The sequence below is a fragment of the Protopterus annectens genome, chromosome 7.part1 (assembly GCF_019279795.1).
Source record: "Protopterus annectens isolate FY-2018-M chromosome 7.part1, PAN1.0, whole genome shotgun sequence".
Classification (NCBI taxonomy): domain Eukaryota; kingdom Metazoa; phylum Chordata; order Ceratodontiformes; family Protopteridae; genus Protopterus; species Protopterus annectens.
Genome location: NC_056740.1, coordinates 439995317 through 440016404, shown reverse-complemented (window position 1 = coordinate 440016404; position 21088 = coordinate 439995317). Strand labels below are relative to the sequence as shown.

General features: G+C 37.8%; 1 protein-coding gene across 3 annotated transcripts in view; it reads left to right on the top strand.

Moving 5' to 3' along the window:
• Positions 1 to 21088, top strand: part of AQP9 (aquaporin 9) — a 688967-nt gene that overhangs the window by 137554 nt on the left and 530325 nt on the right. For all 3 annotated transcript variants that reach the window (XM_044078900.1, XM_044078901.1, XM_044078903.1), the window contains exons 2-3: positions 2971 to 3097; positions 20139 to 20276. In XM_044078900.1, coding sequence (XP_043934835.1) covers positions 2971 to 3097; positions 20139 to 20276 — 265 coding nt within the window. The remainder of the gene's footprint in view (positions 1 to 2970; positions 3098 to 20138; positions 20277 to 21088) is intronic.

Sequence of the window (21088 nt, the reverse complement as noted above, 5' to 3'; positions counted from 1 at the left end):
AGGCTCTAGATGTGTTAACCAGGCTGCTCAGTGTTAACCACTGCCACTGGTGAACACAGAGACTTCCCTTTAGCCCAAGCAAGCACTGGCCTCCAAGAAACTTACAAACAGTACAGAACAACAAATCTGTAACTGAACTTTCTTAAATTTCAACAAGTGGGAAAAAGCAAGATTTTTTTTTTGTTTTTTTTTTTTTTTGTTTTGTTTTAGTTTAAAGGTAGCCAAAAAGTAGGCGGCAAAGCATTAATTTTAAACAAAAAATCAGAAGAAAATACTTAAAATCTCAAAAGTGGCTCCTTTCTTCTCTCAGCATTTTCTCCCCTTGGTAGGTGCTTCAGCAACAACTATCAAGCCTGGAAGGATGCCAAACCACGAGGCAGCAGGGTTTTAAGAGAGAGAGAGATCAAGGAGTTTGGATTTGACCCAAAATGGCCAATAAAACTACAGCTTCTAGGCAGTAACCACTCCTACAAGGACAGGCAGGCTGCTCAGTGTTAACCACTGCCACTGGTGAACACAGAGACTTCCCTTTAGCCCAAGCAAGCACTGGCCTCCAAGAAACTTACAAACAGTTCAGAACAGCAAATCTGTAACTGAATTTTCTTAAATTTCAGAAAGTGGGAAAAAGCAAGATTTTTTTTTGTTTTAGTTTAAAGTTAGCAGAGATACACAAGTAGCAAAATAGTCAGAACAGTGCAATAAATGACCCCACACTTGAGTGCTAGGCCAGAGTCAGGTAAAATGGAATTTTAAGAAAACTGATTTTAAATTAAGTGCAACACAGGAAATGCAGTAAACAGGCTCTAGATATGTTCTAAATACTGTTTCTAATACAGATATCAACTTTAGCAAGCCTAAAAAAGCAGAAAAGTAGGCGGCAAAGCAGTAATTTTAAACAAAAAATCAGAAGAAAATACTTAAAATCTCAAAAGTGGCTCCTTTCTTCTCTCAGCATTTTCTCCCCTTGGTAGGTGCTTCAGCAAAAACCATTAAGCCTGGAAAGACACCAAAACCACGAGGCAGCAGGGTTTTAAGAGAGAGAGATCAAGGAGTTTGGAATTGACCCAAAATGGCCAATAAAACTACAGCTTCTAGGCAGTAACCACTCCTACAAGGACAGGCAGGCTGGTCAGTGTTAACCACTGCCACTGGTGAACACAGAGACTTCCCTTTAGCCCAAGCAAGCACTGGCCTCCAAGAAACTTACAAACAGTTCAGAACAGCAAATCTGTAACTGAACTTTCTTAAATTTCAGAAAGTGGGAAAAAGCAAGACTTTTTTTTTTTAGTTTAAAGGTAGCAGAGATACACAAGTAGCAAAATAGTCAGAACAGTGCAATAAATGACCCCACACTTGAGTGCTAGGCCAGAGTCAGGTAAAATGGAATTTTAAGAAAACTGATTTTAAATTAAGTGCAACACAGGAAATGCAGTAAACAGGCTCTAGATATGTTCTAAATACTGTTTCTAATACAGATCTCAACTTTAGCAAGCCTGAAAATGCAGAAAAGTAGGCGGCAAAGCAGTAATTTTAAACAAAAAATCAGAAGAAAATACTTAAAATCTCAAAAGTGGTTCCTTTCTTCTCTCAGCGTTTTTCTCCCCTTGGTAGGTGCTTCAGAAAAAAACATTAAGCCTGGAAAGATGCCAAAACCACAAGGCAGCAGGGTTTTAAGAGAGAGAGATCTAGGAGTTTGGAATTGACCCAAAATGGCCAATAAAACTACAGCTTCTAGGCAGTAACCACTCCTACATGGACAGGCAGGCTGCTCAGTGTTAACCACTGCCACTGGTGAACACAGAGACTTCCCTTTAGCCCAAGCAAGCACTGGCCTCCAAGAAACGTACAAACAGTTCAGAACAGCAAATCTGTAACTGAACTTTCTTAAATTTCAGAAAGTGGAAAAAAGCAAGATTTTTTTTGTTTTCTTGTTTTAGTTTAAAGGTAGCAGAGATACACAAGTAGCAAAATAGTCAGAACAGTGCAATAAATGACCCCACACTTGAGTGCTAGGCCAGAGTCAGGTAAAATGTAATTTTAAGAAAACTGATTTGAAATTAAGTGCAACACAGAAAATGCAGTAAACAGGCTCTAGATGTGTTCTAAATACTGTTTTGAATACAGATATCAACTTTAGCAAGCCTAAAAATGCCAAAAAGTAGGCAGCAAAGCAGTAGCACCTCCCAACTATCCAGATTTTCACAGAACGTCTAGATTTTTGCCTCTTATTTTTGGTCTGTTCTTCATAAAATTTGTGGTTTTCTGACATATCACTAAGATTATCTGAGGGTTGAAGTTACTAAATAATGGCATACATTTGACTTTCAGACTTCACATCCTTCAGAAAATGTATGTTAATACAAACCTTGTTACTCTAGCAACTTTCTAAGTTTATAAAAGCAATATTTAAAATCTGCCACTATTTTTGGGCCTTTATCCCTCCATTTTGTCAGGTTTTGTCTAGATTTCTTACACTAAGAGGTGGCGAGGTATGGGGAGTAGCATTCTAACTTGCAGAGGTAAGTTTAGAAAAGGACTTTCTAATGAGGAACAAACAGAAGGGAAATCTAAATTTTATAGGCAAGAAGTAGATAGAAATCTGGATTTATCACTTTATAAATTATAGAGCAGATGCAAAAGACAGTGGGTTTTCTGTTATGAGCAGTGATGTAGTGGAAGAAAAATGTAGATGGTGGTGGAGAAGCTGGTCTGAGATGGTAGTACACCTGTGAATTTTGTTTTGGGCTGCAGATTCTGTCCTGGGCATTTTGTAAGATGGAGGTATTTTATCAGTCAGAGACAGTGGTAAGGGGAGGGGCATAATCAAGGATGGCCATAAACAGGGACTCGGCAATGTGAGACTAAGAGTCAGGGATAAGGTCACTGGCATATTAATAGCCATGTAAAAGTTATAAAAGAACTTTGGTAATGGCTGTAACCTCACTTCTGAAATATGCTTTTCTTCTGCAGGTTTTGGGGCTTTCATCAATTGCTCAGGCTACACTCAGCGGTGGAACTAAGGGTGATATTCTAACAGTAAACATCAGCTTTTCCATAGCTGTTGCAATGGCTGTGTATGTAGCAGGAGGAATATCAGGTGAGTCCGGAGTGATGAGTATTTTAATAGAGAACATGTGTGATACATGCAGAATTTGCTACAGAGCGGTGACATTTTCAGCAAATGTTCAGATTATCATTAGGTATGAGTTTCAGATGTTTTTGAACATTTTCTTTGCCAAACAGGCTTAAATGTGATTAGAATATTTCTAAGCAAACAGCATGCAGAGGTATTTTACCTGTTGTAAAATATTACATGTGATCCTGTACAAATATCATTAATTTACATCCACTGTGCGTCAGTTGCATGTTATTGTGTTGACAAAATACCTAAATATAGAAAAATTCACATCAAATAAATGATAATGCAGGCATCAGTTATAAACTGACATTCTATATTTAGTGCATATTACATGTATGCCATTCAGTAAAAAAAGATTAATCCTGTGCAGCAGGCATACTGTTTGTTATTGCTGTTAGTAATAGCATTTTGAACCCCATTCTAGAGTATTCACTATGCTGAGTTTCTTGAGTTAATCTCTTTCTATTTGCATTGTCTTTCCTACTGCTTTTATCGCCTATTTATTATATATATATTTTTACAGACTTCTTTATTTGCTCTGAAGCAGACTGAGCATACAACGGTACAATGGCTAAGGGTTCATTTCACAGACATTCGGTACATTTTTTTATTCTCACCATGGTTTAGTCATTGGCTAAGCATGTAATAGTCTGTGGACTGAATGCCTCGTATCTACTTATGAAACTTTCATGTACTTATCTCTCGCCTTGCCAGATTAGCTATCTTTCCTTCCCAAGTAGCCTAGCTTCCACCTTGTCAAAAGACAATTCACATTAACAGTAGCATTTTTCATTAAGACGATTCAGGTTGGAGAAGAAATGATACAGACATCATCTCTGGGGCACATCAGAATTTTCTAAATGCAGCCTTAGCCTTCAGTCGGATTTAGGACTGGCAGTCCATGTATAATGCACATAAAATGTGCCTTTCCATTAAAGACATGTTACCACATGCCTGACACCCTGTAGACATGTGACCCTGTATTGACTGGTTGATCTCCATCTGAGCAAGGCTAGGCCTATATTTCTATGATGAGATACTCATGAAGTGAGGGTACTTCCATTCCTCACACTATCCCTGGAGAAAGACCAGCTGATCATCAGAGTCACCCTTCCCCCTGCCAGCATTCTGTCTCAAGATATGCTAAGTCAAACCAAGCTCTTCAGCATCACAAACAGGATCTCTCATTCTCTGCGCTACTTGACCAGCATTTGCTGCTTTTATCCACCTCCTCAGTTGAGAAATAAATGATTATAGCCATTCAAAAGAAAAATGAAATTTCCACTATGAGGTCCAGTGGGAAATACTGAAGGTGCTGCATGCTGTTGGGGTGTTATGGTTAATGCTTCTTTCTGTGTTGTGTAGAAGGCAGGGTAAGTAGTTTTGGTCTGTAAACTGGAGAAGTGGTCCTCATTTTCAAAAGGGGAGACAGGATGTGGAAAGTCTATGCTAAGCTTTGGGAAAGGTGACTCCATCATACAGTCAAGCCTCTTATTCAGGGGTATCAATGAGGTTTTGTCCTGGCAATGGAGCAGTGAAACAGTTCTTCCTTTGTACAGGTACTGGATGGATTTAGCAAATTTCCAGTCATGTCTTATGTGTTTTGTGGACCTGAAGAAGGCCTATGACTAAGTAGCCTGAAATATCTTATCGGAGGTGCAACCATATGGGGATCCAGGGCCACTGTTGCATGCCACTTGGTCCTTGTATTTGCTGAGTGACAGATGTGTTGCATTCATTCAGTACAATGCATTCAGGGTGAGCGTAGGACTCTACCAAAGGATTTGTTTTATGATTCACATGGAAATGATATCAAGGCATAGCCAAGGTGTGTACAGTATCCAGTTTGGAGATGTAAGCTCTTCATATCTGCTGTTTGCAAACAGTATTGTCTTTTTGGGTTACGTGACTGTGATCTCTGGTGTGCACTGGAGTACTTCTCTACTGACCATGACGTGGCTTAGCACTTCTAAATCTGAAGTCATAATTCTATCCCAGAAAGTGGATTGATGCCCTGCTCATGTTTAAGAGAGAAGGGGCATCAGGAGATTAGCCAGCGTATTGGTGTATCTGCCATGGACATTGGTGATGACATAGGAGCAGAGTCCTAGAACAAAGATCTCAGTTTGAAAATTAATGTATGTCTCCAATCTCAGCTATGATTATAAACTTTGGGCAATGCCTGAAAGGATGAATTCACAGATTCAAGGAGCAGAAATAAGATTTCTTCATGGGGTTGCCGAGATGACTCTCTGTGACAGAGTGAGAAAATCATAAATCAATGAGGATCTTTGTCTAGAGCCACTGCTCTTCAGGAGTGACAGAAGCCACTTGATGTGGTCTAAGCACTTAGTGAGGATATCCTTGTGTGACTCCCACCAGAGGTGTAACAGAGACAGTACTGTTGGTGGAGGTGCAGGGTATATGGAAGGGATGCTGAGTAAGATTTTGTAATCCACTGTGTGCTAACTGTTTTATTTATGGTACACTACAGTCCAATGATGCTTTCCTCTATGCCCAAGACACTGGCCACTACAGTCCAATGATGCTTTCCTACATGCCTCAGGCACTGTCCACTACAGTCCAATGAACTTTTTCTACATGTCCAAGGTACTGGCCACTACAGTCCAGTGATGCTTTCTTACACACCCAAGGCACTGGCTACTACAGTCCAATGACGCTGTCCTACATGCCCAATGCACTGGCCACTACAGTCCAGTGATGGTTTCCTACATGTTTGAGGTATTGTCCATTACAGTCCAGTGATGCTTTCCTACATGTCCAAGGCACTGGCCACTACAGTCTAATGATGCTCTCTTACATGCCTGAGGAACTGGCCACACAGTCCAATAATGCTTTCCTACATACACAAGGCACGGGGTACTACAGTCAGGTGGTATTTTCCTACATGTCTAAATGTCTGAGGCCTTGTCCACTACAGTCCAATGATGCTTTTGTACATGCCCAAGGCACTGACCACTACAGTTCAATGATACATTCCTACATGCCTGAGGCACTGGCCACTACAGTCTGATGATGCTTTCCTACATGCCCATGGCACTGACCACTACAATCCAATGATGGTTTCTTACATGCCCATGGCACTGACCACTACAGTCCAATGATGCTTTCCTGTATCCCCAAGGTACTGGACACTACAGTCCAATGATTCTTTCCTACATGCCAGAGACACTGCCATGGGTATGCGCAGTTCCAAAGATGCCAAGCCCTGTCTTTTTTTCACCTGCTGACACTCTTATCTAGCCTCTTCCATGCAGTGATCCCACCCCAGTGGAGAAAATCTGGCTTGACATTCTGATTGCTCTTTCTTGCAATGGTCATTGTATTCACATAGCACAAATGTGTAGAAACACTCTGCACACTATGCATTTTAGTTCACCATTAAGGACTGTGACTCATAGATGTGAAACATAGTACTTACTGGTACTGTACAGATATCCTCGATTATTTATGAATTGCACACAGCAGCACAATGCATATAGTAATATACAGTCCTCTGACACCCAATACATTCTTGTCCCCCTCTGAAGCCTAGCAGATGCTTTATTGTGCTGTACTACAGGAAAGCATTGTGCAATCCAGCACATCTGCACATACTTTTGGTCATAAATGTCATTGCTGTATTGTGCTCTGCTGTTATTTCTATTACTGATAGATATCACTGGCATTATGCATGACAAGAGCTCTAGCCTCATTACCACAGTATAACAGAACTATAGCTAGGTCATCTAACACCCCATGAAGGTCACCAAATTGATACTCTCATCAACTCAAAGTTGAAAAGCAAAACAAGACTCTTTTACCCTGCTATATATGTAAGAAGCAGTCACCACACTGTGCCCTTCAGCACATCAGTACTTCAGCTTTGACCACATAATATACGATTGGAATTCATTCATGAAGCAGCAATATCCTTGTGGCTTTAAAAACCAAAGCTGGCTCTGCACTCCTGCACCTTTGGCACCTATCGATCATGCCCCCAATGGCTTGTGTCCAAGAAGTTTCTCCCTTTACCACCTTTACCCCTTCCTAGTTACAGCTGTGTAATATGATAATGCAAGGACCTGGTACTGCGTAAACAAACACTGGTGGAAGCTTCTCAGTATTGCTGTGTGGGGGCAGGAAAGGTTTGCATGAGGTAACATTTTGGTCTGTACTGCACAGAACTCCATTGCCTGTAGGGATTTTCCCACTATGCACTGGAGATTGTCAGTTTTGTTTTTTCTTTTTTTTTTTCTTTAATTTCAGGACTAATTTATTGCTCAGCTCTGTATGCTAACTGACATAATAGCAAATGAGGGGATCACTGCACTAGCAGGTGCAACACATTAGTGTCATAATTACCTGCTGACTAATAGGTTTTACCCCAGTGGTGCTGCACTGGTGAATCATATACAGTTGGGGGGTATATGTTCTCTTTGTATGGAGTGCAATGCTAGTGATTTATTATCTTTATGATTTGCTTTCATGCATGGGTATGATGTGTACCAGCCTTCTGCCACTATGTAAAAAATTATAAATAGCGAACTCTGACACATACACCTGGTTCCACACCCAGAAAAGAAATGCAGAAGATGGCTTGCACCTCCATGCTGTCATCTCAGAATGCAGTTTATTGTCTATATGTTAATTACCATTTTAACCTTTGCATTAACCTTAATTTATTTTTTTAAACATTTTTCAGAGAACAAGCCCACTGCCTTACTGTGCAAACCACGTTGATGAATGTAGACAAAGTCACATACAGGACTTCCTCCTCTTTTTTATCTCAGAAAGTACCAGTGCTATGGAAAGTTATTCTTAAACATTCATCATGTTAACTCAAAAGTGTCCCTATGCATCTTAGAAATACATGTTTAGCATCACGCTGCTTTCTAGGTGTCTGTTTATTTAGATAACTGGGTCTCAGGATCCTTTTCGAACATGATCCGGGCCAGAGTTTCACAAGCCTTTAAAAAACAAATCAGTGAAATTTGTATAACAAATATATCATATAAGACAAAGCAGTTACTTGTTCAGGAAAGCACAACGGCAAATGTTAGTGATAACAAACACCAGAGTAGCAGACAGTGTCAGACCTCCCCGCTACCCCTATTTGGAGAACTATACCAATTCTTATGCCCGTTTTACTCCTGCACATGATATATGTATTTTTAGGGGTACGTTCCTGTTTTCAAGCTTGAATCACCCCTTCACACAATTTTCTGAATCCTCATCACTTGTGATTTTGAAGCTTTCTAGTACTCAGAAAATCACATTACATGACAAACATGCTAGTTGTACCAATAATTTGAAGAACGGGAGTACATATCTTGCATCTCCCTTTTTCAGAAGCAAAAATAAATTACCTTATGTGGCAGAATTTTGCAATGCAGTTCATTAAGGTCTTACTGATTTACTGTCTTTTTGATAATATGCTTCTGCTTTCCATCATGTTTGTCGCTCTGTTTTTTAAACATGTTCCTGAGTAGTGCCCCACATTTCTACTGGAATCAGGAAAAGTTGTATGCTATTTAGTATTCAATTTTTATGTTAATTATCTGTCTAGATTTTTGACTGGATAGATCTGGCTTTCAAGGGCCTTTGTACCTATTTCAATGCCTGAAGGATGAGAGCTGTGTGCCAGTGAGAATATAATATGCAGCAATTAACTGCTTTTTTTAAAAAGTGAAGAACAGGCAGAGGGAGCAACATTCTTCAATGGTATGAAAAAAAATGTCATTTTTAAAAAAGGAGAAAAATCAGATGAAGAAAGGGGAACCAGGAAAGGAAGTTTTTATTTATTTATTTATTTAAATTTGTTGACCGGGAGTGTCTGACTGGACGTAGGTCCATTTTCAGCGGAGGCCCGGGGAGAAAAGCTCCACAGTAAAATAAACAGACAGTAGTTACATTGGATTACATAGCGATTACAATTTAAACATAGCAATTACTTACAACATATTTACAGATGAAGAACATAGTACATCAGTAGACAACTAGAATCTTTATCTGTGAAGTACATAACAGACATTAACAAATGTTACAATGAGAAGTTCCTGCTGTATAATAAGTACCAGGCTTATGAGCATCTGAGCTTGCTATAATCAAGGCAGTTAGTCAAGTGGAGAGAAAGGTAGTGGTTGGATGGGGTGGATGATATTAGAGTGGGAGCTGCAAGGGCATAGCCAGCATGTTTTTAGGTGCGCTTTTAGTAAAGTTTTGAAGTGGCTGCATGATGGCACAGAGGTAATTGTGGGTGGGAGTGAGTTCCATAATTTGGCTATGGCGCAAGATAATAGTGTTTCACCAGCAGAGTTATTGGCTTTAGTGATCTGCAAGTGATTTTTGTTGCTGGATCTTAGTGGTCTGGTGGTGCGATAGGGTTGGAGTAGATTCTGGAGGGATGGGACATTTAGTGGATGGTTTACTAGTTTGTGGGTGAGTGAGAGTTGATACCACTGAAGGAGGTGAGGGAGTTCAAGCCAGCCCAGTTCAGCAAGTGAGAGACAGTGGTGACTATGGTAGAATGCCCCTGTGGCGAATTTGACGATTTTGTTGTAGCAGGTCTCTAGCTTGTTTAGATCACATTGCCTTAGGTTGGTAAGTTGGACACAGAATAAAATGTGGTTGTGTGGTATGAATGAAGTGAGTGGACCCATAATGTGTAAGCCGTGATTCAGAAAAAAAAACAGAGAAACATCAGGATGTAAAGGAGTCAGAGGCTTTACAGAGTAGGATGAAGAGGAGTTCAGTGAAATAAAAGAGGCTAGAGGACCCAGTCTTTAAAACCTATGATTCAGAGTGAATAAAAAACAGATGGAAATTGTAAGTGGTCGAGGTTTATTATGTGGAAGTAGACAGCACTCAGCTCTGAGGGACAAAACAGCTTGGATGGATATAGAGGCTGCATTTCTAGTGGGAAAGAGAAGCTGCTGGAAACAGACCTACAGATTGAATCCTCAGACAGAATGGTTTCCATGTTAAAAGAGGCAAAGTGAATCCTAGCTAGTGCATTTCTGTTAGGTAGGTAATTGTGAAACCATGTTTATGGACAATTAGTATAGCCTTGTGATTGTCGAATCTCTGAGAGGAGGGAATGATTATCAATGTCAAAAGCTTTCATGAAAATGAGTGAAAAGACCACAAATAAGTGGCCTTTGCCCCTGTTAAAATAGACCGGGTTTGTGAGAGTGAAGGGGAGAGTTATCACACTAAAGACAAGGCGCAGTTCATTTTAATTATGCGAAAGTATTCAAGATTTTAAGAGTAATCCACTTTCTCATTTAACTTGGATAAAGCAGGTGGAGTCAGAGTTGACAGTGCATCAGCTTTTGTTATTTATGAGTGGTTAGGAGTAAAATATGACTAAGCGTTTTCAAATTTCAAAAATGATCCAAAAGGAATGGTGTAGCAAGGCATATGCCAGGCATGCCACAGTACACACTTTAAAACATTATTTATTTGTTTGGTGCAGTTAGCTGTGTTAGAAACTATTCTATTTTCATATTCTTCATTTCTTATGGTGATCCATTTGTAAATGTCTTTTTTCTCCAGATTGTCCACATAGCTAAATGCATTTTTGTTTAATCCTGGGAAATTTTCTAAGTGAAAGAGTATAAGGTGCAAACACACACACTCTTTGTGTTGTTGAAGTTAGATTTATGGATTTGTGAACTCCATTCTTGAAGTTGGTGTACAAGTTCAATAATCCAGGCAGCATCCCTTTCCAGAAGTGAGGTAAAGTTTGAAGACATAAGTTAAGGGTTTATACATCAAATCAGAAGCCCACTTAGCATGGACAAACATAACTCATTGGGTTGGGGGATGCAGAATAAGTAGGAAGGCTAAGTGGCAATTTTTGAGCAAACTAACCAGACATTTTCAAAGAGTAAAATGTGAAAATAAATTAAACTAGGCACAAACAGTTGAGAAGGACTGCAAGGTATTAGTAAGAGTCCTGGAAGAGCTGGATGGAGAGGGGTAACTGGAACAAATGTATGAGGGGACTAAAGAAAGAAGATCAGAGATAGACTGTTGTGTCCCTAGAAATGGGATGTGGTACTCCAGAAACATCAAACTGACAATTTCAGCTTTTACCTGGCCATAATATTTTAACTGTGAGTCTGGAAGGCTGTAAAAGGATTTGCTCTTAAGGAACTGACAAATGATTTCTTTGATTGAAATACTATGGCAGTTGAGGAAGCTGGAGATGATGGAAATGAACTTATTGGGACGGGTGGTAAGATGTACTCTGTGGATCCGACGAAGATATATGGACATCAGAGCAAAAGCCAAAACATCTTCAATTGCAGAATGTTCAGAACAGCAGTAATAGTAAAATAACACCTTTCACATTGTTTTACAATATTACTAATTTAAAGACAACAATGAAATACCTTATATATTAATATTTTTAAATGTGTGTGAATTTAATGTAACTGCTGACATGCTCTGTTAATATTTTAAGTTATATGAATCATTCCAAGGGGTTAGCCATAGTAAAACCTTGCTGTAGATTCCGTTCCTATACCTTTCACATCTATACATATGAATAGTTATGTAATATGAATGTGGACAGGAGTCAAACAGCCAGCATACCTGATTCTGAGTGAGACAGAAATACATTGTCAAGTTTATTAATGATGTCTCTCAGGTTAAGAAAACATGTTAACTCCCAGTTTTATTATGGATAAATGCTATGGAGGTGAAAGTATTGACAGTAAGCAGACCAAGTAGCTGCCAAATTTGCTTTTTTGTCTTTATTACCACCAAAATGTTAAAGTCAACTAAAAATAAATGTGCAACAGAAAAAATGACAAATAGTTGTATAAAAATTTAAGAGAAGATGAGTATAAGCTGAAATGTTAAAGTTGCATGTCAGAGGTTGAAGTGGTAGAACACTTGCCTTTTGTACTTGATGATCGGAAGGCTGTGAGTTCTATTACCACCCCATATGGTTGAAATTGCTTTTTTCTATTCTGGACACTACAGTGCAGCATAAGGCATAGATGCACTCCTGAGTGTGCTGTCCTTCAGATAAGACATCAAATCTAGGTTCTAGCAACCTGAGTTAGTGTCACATCATATGGATGTAAAAGACACCGCATCACTTATCAAAATGTTTAGGTCTTTATAGGATCATAAGAAGTTACTAGGCTATTGGCCCTGAGGCCCTTACAAGCCTAGCCAAGAATGTAGCCCATGTTCCGACAAATCAGCACCTGATGACACTGTCCATAAAAATATATATATTCACAACATCATACATCATTATTTATAATATTTAAACAAATGGGCATGCATTTCTTTATTATTATTGCCTATGACTTTTTATACACCACCCTTTCATCCACAGCCATAACTTAATTTCATATTATTAGCATCTCACACCATACCTTGCTTTCCACAAAAATAAAAAGAACAGAGAAATAATTTCCTATCCAGTTTTCCTGTCGGTTTACATTCTTTTACAGTGTATTCACAATACAAATTCATTTCCATTGATACAGTTTCAATATTTTCATTAATCCATATTTCATGCTTTTTCTCCGATACTCATTTGTACTAGGACATTTTAGAAAAAATCATAAAAAATAATTTATTTACTCCTTAATTAGTAAATAAGTCCCACTAAGGCTGTATTCTCCTTTTAGTGGAGACCTGAGGAGGCATTCATATTGACTGTGGGAAATTTGCGAAGGGAGCTAGGGGACTTTCCCTAAGTATTTTCAATACGTGCTGTAGAATCTTCGATGTCCTGCTGGGCTACCACAAACTGAGGCGGATGGGACCCCAGTTTAATGTCACACCTGAAGGATGGACTCAGGAATGTAGCACCTCTGTATACTACACTGAAGTGTCAGTATTAGAAATGTGCAAATTACTTCAAGTACATGGTGTGGGAACTGAACTTACAGCCTTCTGATTTTACACACCCAAGGCAGGTATGCTAACTGTTGAGTTACTGATACTGCATTCACTGAACCTCATGTTGACAAACATTCCATTTCCTATAATCATATTGCTCATATTTCATTACCCCCTTCATTGTTTTATTTGAGGTCATTTGCCACAAAAAAACTTGACAGTCCCACAGCTCTTTTAACCTTCTCTTAGCTTCCTCTATTGCCTTTTTTATGTCAAAACTTTCATCCCATTGATTTATATAATAAAATCTTCTCATTATAACATTTGTTAACTGGGAAAGTCCGACTTGGAACAAAGCCAATTTTCAGCAGAGGCCTGGGGAGAAATGCTCCAGATGCATGCCTTTGTAACATGGGAGGAAACAAGAGCACCCAGAGAAAACCCACATAAATGCAGGGAGGGCATGCAGACACCACACAGAAGGCACCCCAGCCAAGAATCGAACTGAGAACCTCCTGCTGTGAGGCAACAACCCTACCACTGCGCCATCCATTATATCTTTCCATTTCTTTCCATTCTTTCATTGTTTCTCTTTACTACCTTTTTTGGTCACTTTGTTTTTCTTTTCTATTGTTTTCAGTATTACTCAATATGTTGCATTTAATAAGATTACAATCACTTCCTTTTTCATGTGCTAAGATCTTCAGTATCCTACATATATGTGAAGAGGCCAAGAATACTAAAGGGTTTATTAATTCTAAACCACACTTGTTATTTATTTGTTTTTATTGATTGATTGATTTATGTATTAATTCATTTTGAAAAAAAAAAGTACAGGTAGTGGTAGTTTTCCAATGTCCTGGCCAAATTTCCTGTAGTCAATATGAATATCACCATGAGCCTTCCCTGAAAAGAGGCTGCTGGCCAAGTAGGACTAACCCTGCCAACTAAGGGTAAATAAATAAAAATAAATAAATAGAGGTTGTGTATGGGTTAAATGATAAACATTAATATATGCGTAGGCAACCACTGATGGACTGTAACAGAAACCAACATACTGAAACCACTGATTCATCAGTTTGTTACAAAAGTAGTTGCTAAAGCTGTTACGCGTGATATGTAACAAGGTTTAATGTAGGAGAGACTGTAATGTGCATAATTTTTGATTTGGAAAAAGAGATGGATGAATACATGTTTGAGCAGCGCAGTGGTGCAGCGGTTTACATTGTCACCTCACCGCACAAGGTTCTCCGGTTCTATTCTTGGCTGGGATGCCTTCTGTGTGGAGTCTGCATGTCCTCCCTGCATTCCCATAGGTTTCATCCAGGTACTCCGGTTTCCTCCCATATACCAAAGATATGCATCTGGAGTGTTTCTTCCCATGCCTCTGCTGAAAACAGGCTCTGCCCTAGTTGGACTTTCCCCAGTCAAGAAATGTTAAATAAAAAATAAATAAATAAACATGTTCTGTATATTATTGCAGCAGAGAAGACACACTGCATGTGTAAAATGCAAGTATAAATGCATATAGCAGCGACAACTGTTGTCCAAGTCATGATAGCTGATGTAGTAGCCAGTGAAAATATCTGGCATATAAAAACAAAAACTTTCTTTAAAGAAAATGGAATAAAGGAGATTTTTTTTTTAATTTTGTAAAGCTTTTACTGGTTGAGCCTCAAGCAAGGAGCAAGGATTCATTTTCAACAAAAATATAGCACCACTCTCAATCTAATCCCCTTGGCTTATATTTTTTATTTGTTTGTCCTGTTGGTGGCCTTTAGGATCTCCAAGTTGTTATAGCTTGATTTGGGTAGCTACCACTTTGCGGGATCTGTAATTTTTATATTTAAAAACAGAGTAATGGCAAGATATTTCAATTATATCTTGCCAGGAATACAAATTTGCCGTTTCACAACCTGATGTCTCATAGTGCAAACTGAGGCTAGTCACTAAAAAATGTCAGAACTAGTTGCAAAGATAACTTATATATGCAATACTCGTGTCCTTGAATAAAACCGTGCAATACTGGGGTCCCTGCATAAAACCGTGTTCACATAAGCATCACTTCTTCCCCTTTTTACAGAAGAAAGGTGATCACTATATGACGCAATTTTACTACAAACTAAATAAGTAAATATTAACATTTCTTACAAAATTGTGAAATAGACAAAAGGGTTTGATACAACTTAATTAATTTATTATCACTGACTTTCTAATAATTATTAAAGATATCAGATGTTAGTATCAGTGTTTAAGACATCACATAGTGTACTGCACATGTAAAGAAATGTATCCAGCTTTTGAATACTCCCTGCAGAATGTATGCCAATGAGCAAGTAATTAATTTTGATGACACTTCTATATGCATGCGGCAGTAAATTTTCCTTAGAACATCTGTTAACAAATAAGACTGTAAAATAAAATAAAGTGTACTATACATCATGAAAAGGAGACAGTAGAGGATTAACAGAAGTTTGATAGTCTGAGGAAGGTCATCATGGTGTTAGCAGCATAGCAGTCAACTCCATCGATAACTATTACTGTCCCTGAGAGCAAAAGTGATCGAGAAGATGATAGAGCGCAATCTCAGGTTTTGACAGAATGAAAACAAAGGTGGGATAATGCAAGGATAAGATATCTGTATGTCAAAAACAGGCCACACCTCTACTGGGAGAAAACAATAAAAGAGTAGCAGAAAGGAAGCTGGTAGACCACGTTGAAAGAAGAATTAACTTTAAAGCAATGTGTTTTATAATATCAAAGTTCAAGGTTTAAAAATATGGCACTGTAAAACTGCAACTTTGAAACTTGGAACTCTAACAGTCAATCCTATTGAAATAATTCAAACTGCAAGAACATCATTAAAAAACTCTCTGCACTTTAAGCTATTTTTGTGGGGGGTTGCATCCCTGCAGCCCTACTTTGTTATTCTAACTGGAAGGTTGCCACTGCCTCACTGCAGTGGTAAGGTGACTCAAGGGTTAAACTATACCTGCATCCACCTGTCCGTCTCTGCTTCCATACTGTTCAGCCACAAATCCAAAGCATTCTGATCCTCGTGGCCACGGGCCTGTATGAGCAGTCATGAACAAGCACCTTTCAATTACTGTCTCACAATGCATTAAATGAGGACGGAAATGTGATCTTGTGACAGAGATCGAGTACATTTATAATACTTGGAACACTGAGAAGTTTCTACATCATTCCTTAATCATTACCAGAAACAGGATAGACCAATATGTTTTTATCACAGTTAAAAGGATGGAATGCAAAACAATTAAAAATATGATGAAGGAGTTCATGCTATAAGCAGCAGAGGGAAAGCAGGACACAGTTTTTAATGTCTTGACAATGTTTACCTGGTTACAATCAGTTAACCAGTGCACTGTTTTTGTTGATAAATTATATCTTTCTAGATTACGAGAAACGCGTGCAGTATATAGTTCTAGCTTTGGCAGACTCTGTGGTAAAAGTACATTAGTCTGAGAATACATAAAAAAATATTGGGAGGATGTAGCTCTTCTAAATCAGATAATAAAAAGTTTAATTTACTATAGAAAAAGTATATCACTGCAACACCTACAGTATTAGTACGCACTGTTTGCCACATGTAATGCTCATTTTCAAGTGACACCATAGTCCAATAAAACTCATTCATGATAATTCTGAGACTTCTGTCAGGTCATAATCTAGTACTTTCATTGTCAGTCAGTTGTAACCTGATCTGCCTGACCTTCTGAAAGGACTGAGTTCCAACACCTGTAATAAGAAGCCGGTAAGAACACTGCAGTTCGAGTTAGTGTAAATGAATGGTGCTGGATTACCAACAAACAAAAGCAGGCTCACCTCCAAATCTGCCTTCAAGAGTGCATTTGCAGTGTTGCAGTGAGTACCAGTGGAAAGACAACGAAACCATGGTCTGCCTACTTCTCCTTTCTAGCATCTTATATTACCTAATGTTTCAGTGGGACATAAAGACTGAATAAAATCTTTTGGAGAGTTACTCAAGACTTTTGCCATAGCAACACCACATTTACCTACGTCTTGTAAGAAAAAATGGTGTGAACATAATAGTTTTAAAGAATTGAAATATACAAAAAAAAACTAATTCTAAGCCAAAAAAAAGCAATTACTAGAGAATGGAAATAAAAACATAAGCCAACTATACTTGAAGTAGTGGATATTGCAACAGAGATAAAAAGAACAAGAAGTGGGGTCCTTAAAAAATGATAAGTAAATTACAAAGGAAACAAATAAAATGGAAATTGTGCGAACAATACTTGCAGAAAAATGTTTTGTAGGAAGAATGGCGTTTAAGAGAAGGCAAGAATTTAACAATTTATGTAATGGTGGTTGATTGTATGATATACCACAATATATGTGATGTATAATGTTTGCAAATGTGAAGTTGTTCATATGGTTTAATTATTTTTATATAAATGCAGGTTTGCCTATGTCACAAGTAATAATTTAATAAAGATGCTTAAAAAAAGCATTGTAATCTGGCTTTAGTGTTACTCATGTGGGAAACCTGCTTAGAAAAGAAAATAAATTATGCTATCTGATACGATTAAATCTCTCAGATATAAGAATATGGCAGGTAATCATATCATACATAGTCTTTGAGATATGCTGGTCTCCCTTTCAGTCTGATGAAAGATCTGGTTAGAGACTGCTTTTCAATATCAGGGAATCAGGGACAGAGTCTGTTTCACAAATGAAGTCAGTGTTATGGGAATATGGCAGATTGTAGGAAGTAACTGCTCAATGGATCTCCTAAAATAATTGTTCACACTGAGGGCTTTAGACCCATGGAATGGACTCCCTGAATGGGTAATAGAAAGGGAATACACAAATGCATTCAAGATGCCATGGGACAGCCTGAAATGGGTAAAGGGGGAATGTCCCACTACTTAGGCCTGTTATTATCTTCTGCTGACAAACCAATGTAATAGAATGTAAATGGAACGTTTCAAGCGCAAATGGTTGCTGTTACTGTGATGTTTTAAACTGTAAAATAAACAATTGCCTTGCAAAAGCATCCCTGTCATTTGCAATGGTGATTCTGGACCCCTTCATCTATTTGACAGTGTAAAGCTGCAGCTGATAAAAGAAATGAGTATTTGTTCTGGCTCCCTTGTTTCAACACACAGAAGAGTACTACCCTATATCTGGTCATCTTGAACTGTCCCTTGGCATCTGTATAAGACTTCATTTTGACTTTCTGGTCACTGTTTCTATCCCATTTGTTTCTGATTTTGTTCCCTTTGCATACTAAATAGGTGTCCAATGGTTCATAGGTTTAGAGTTCAGTACCATGCAGGCCATCTGAACAACCTTATATAGCCTGTCTATACATCGTATGAAGTATATCCAGTAAATGTATTTAATTTCCTTATAAAATTCATACTATTAATCCTGCAGTAAATGTATATGAACCCATCTGATCATTAGGACTTAACATCAAGAAGTGTATGGTATTGCACCATCTAACACGCAGGGGATGTTTGTTCCACAAGTAGAGAATATTTTGGTTAATGCACCTATCCATCCAAAAAGTGCTATTTACATTGTTATGTAAGCTAAAAGTTGTGTAGTGAGTGCTCTAGCATAATTTTACTGAGACAGAGAAGAGATAGCAAAATAGAGGATCTTTCATAGTCCAAAATACAACACAGAGATCTCCTTATAAGATTCTGTACAAGACAGAAAAAATTGAAAGACAATGTCTGGATAACAAAGACATAATCTAGCCCCCTGATTCTCTTGGTTAGGAAAAATTGATTTTTTTTCCAGATGGGATACCTGTTTGGTGAGATATGTACCAAAAGGAACATCACATTCAATAATCAGTCTAATAAGGGAGGAATATAGTATGAATAATAACTCTTTCTATATTAATGATATCTCTTTGATAATTAACTGGACAATGAAAAAAATATTTCTTTACTATAACTGATATTTGATAACCAAAGGGTAATCCAGTGATGAAAATGTCTTGATCACTAATGATTTATCAACCATAAGTAGGGTTCTATTTATGTAATAATCAGTGGAAAATATTTGATTTCCACATGTGACTACATTACATTTTTGTATTAAGTATAACACCATGGTCAGAATACCTGGTCATAAATGCATGTAGCCCCCTTCAATGATAAATTTAGAGTATGTGAGAGAATCAATATTGGCAAGTAGTTAACACTCAGCTGCAAACTTGGTAAGCTGCAAACCTTTCATATCTGTGCTCATATCAGAAAAGTAGCTGCCAAAGAGCAGGAAATCCAGCACAGATCCCTGGAGAACTCCACTAGTGACTAATCAGTTAAATGAGATGTGTTTGCTCAGTCAGCCAGTTAGCAATCCATCAACTAATACATGGGTTAATCAATTTATCAGCAACGTCTGCACAGGAAATCATATGAAATATCTTGGCAATGTTGCAGTAAGTGGCATGGACAAAATGAACCCCATTAATGGCTTTAGTGACACCCTCAGAAGAGTTAACTAAAGCAAGCAAGCAAAATACCCTTCATAAACCATACTATGGTCAAGTGTTTGCAAGTTACCGATTTTTCAGCTAATGAGACTAAGATCTGCTCCATGATTTTACATATAATCATAATTGCGCAAATGTGGTGATCAGATAAGCAGAGAAGTGTAGGTAAGACTGAATTTCATGTGTGTTGGGGGAGGTGATTGTTACTGCACAGTAGGAGAAATACAAAATGCCCTGACAGAACTATATAAATAAAAGGTTTGCATTTGAAAATGCATGCTTTAAATATTTTATGGCCTTTAGTTTTACAAAAAAAAAAAAAGCATACAGTAGTCAGAAACTGTGTTCAAATTCACTGGAGAGGCAAGTATATTCATCTTGACATACTCTAAGAAGGCAAAGTTGCATTTCATGAGTACATATATTACTCTCTCAGAAAGAATAGTTATGGTGTGTTCATGGAAAAAGCAGATGAGGGCACTAAAAAGAAACATGCTAAAAGTATTAAACTTTTTTAAATTCATTAAATTAGTTTAAAAAGGCACTGAAGAACAGTAAAATCATTTGTTTAAACGTAGTATTATGCTGCTATCATTGACAATATGCTTTGTTTCATTTTTTGGATATCAGGAGGTCACGTGAACCCCGCTGTGTCATTAGCCATGTGTGTGCTTGGAAGACTGGAATGGAAGAAGCTGCCTCTTTATGTAATTTTCCAGTTCCTAGGTGCCTTTGTAGGTTCAGCAACTGTCTTTGGGGTTTATTATGGTAAGTGTTTTTTGGAGAATTATAAAGTAACCAACATTCTAAGTGTCATGGTAGGAAAAGTCAGTTGACAGTTTCTTTCTTATGGCAATAAATATTCATTTTGATTCATTTGATTTTTTTTTCACTTACACTGTCCTAGCAGGTCCACATTAAAAAAAAATGAGTGAGAGCCATGGCTGTGACATTATAATGATGTAATTCTTCAGATTTCTAAAAAATGCGTTAATCACCATTGTTTCAGACGTCATGTTTTAAATTCTGTCCCCATATTTTCTTCCAATCATTTTGTGAAGTTTATGAAAACAGAGCTTCATCTTCAGAGCTCTATTTTTGGGGGTGTTGCTGTTTTAGCATGTAGTAAGTTTCACCATACCACTTACATGTACCTCATTATGAGAAATGTTCCTAGTTTTTAGTTTTAAAAACTCCATGTTCCCTTCAGTTCCACATTGAAAAATTATTTCATACATTCAGTGCTAACATTTTTAACTGATACTCATGTTAAATAATATTAAATCATATTAATTCATTACATTTTATAAGTAACCAAATTTAAGAATCCTGTGAGCTTCCTAGTTGAAGTGTTAGTGATCTGTTAGTAGATTATCCACATTTTGACCATTTGTTTCACATTGTAAGATGAAGTGGTCCATATTTTGTAGATGGAAGTTGGAGACTTATGAGTTTCATTGAACTGTGAGTCATCAAATCATTTTTTCCCAAAAACAGCTGGTCAGAACTAATCAGTAATATAAAATTCTTAAAATCTGCAAAAATGAAAGCACATATGTATTTGAATTACTCCATTTAGA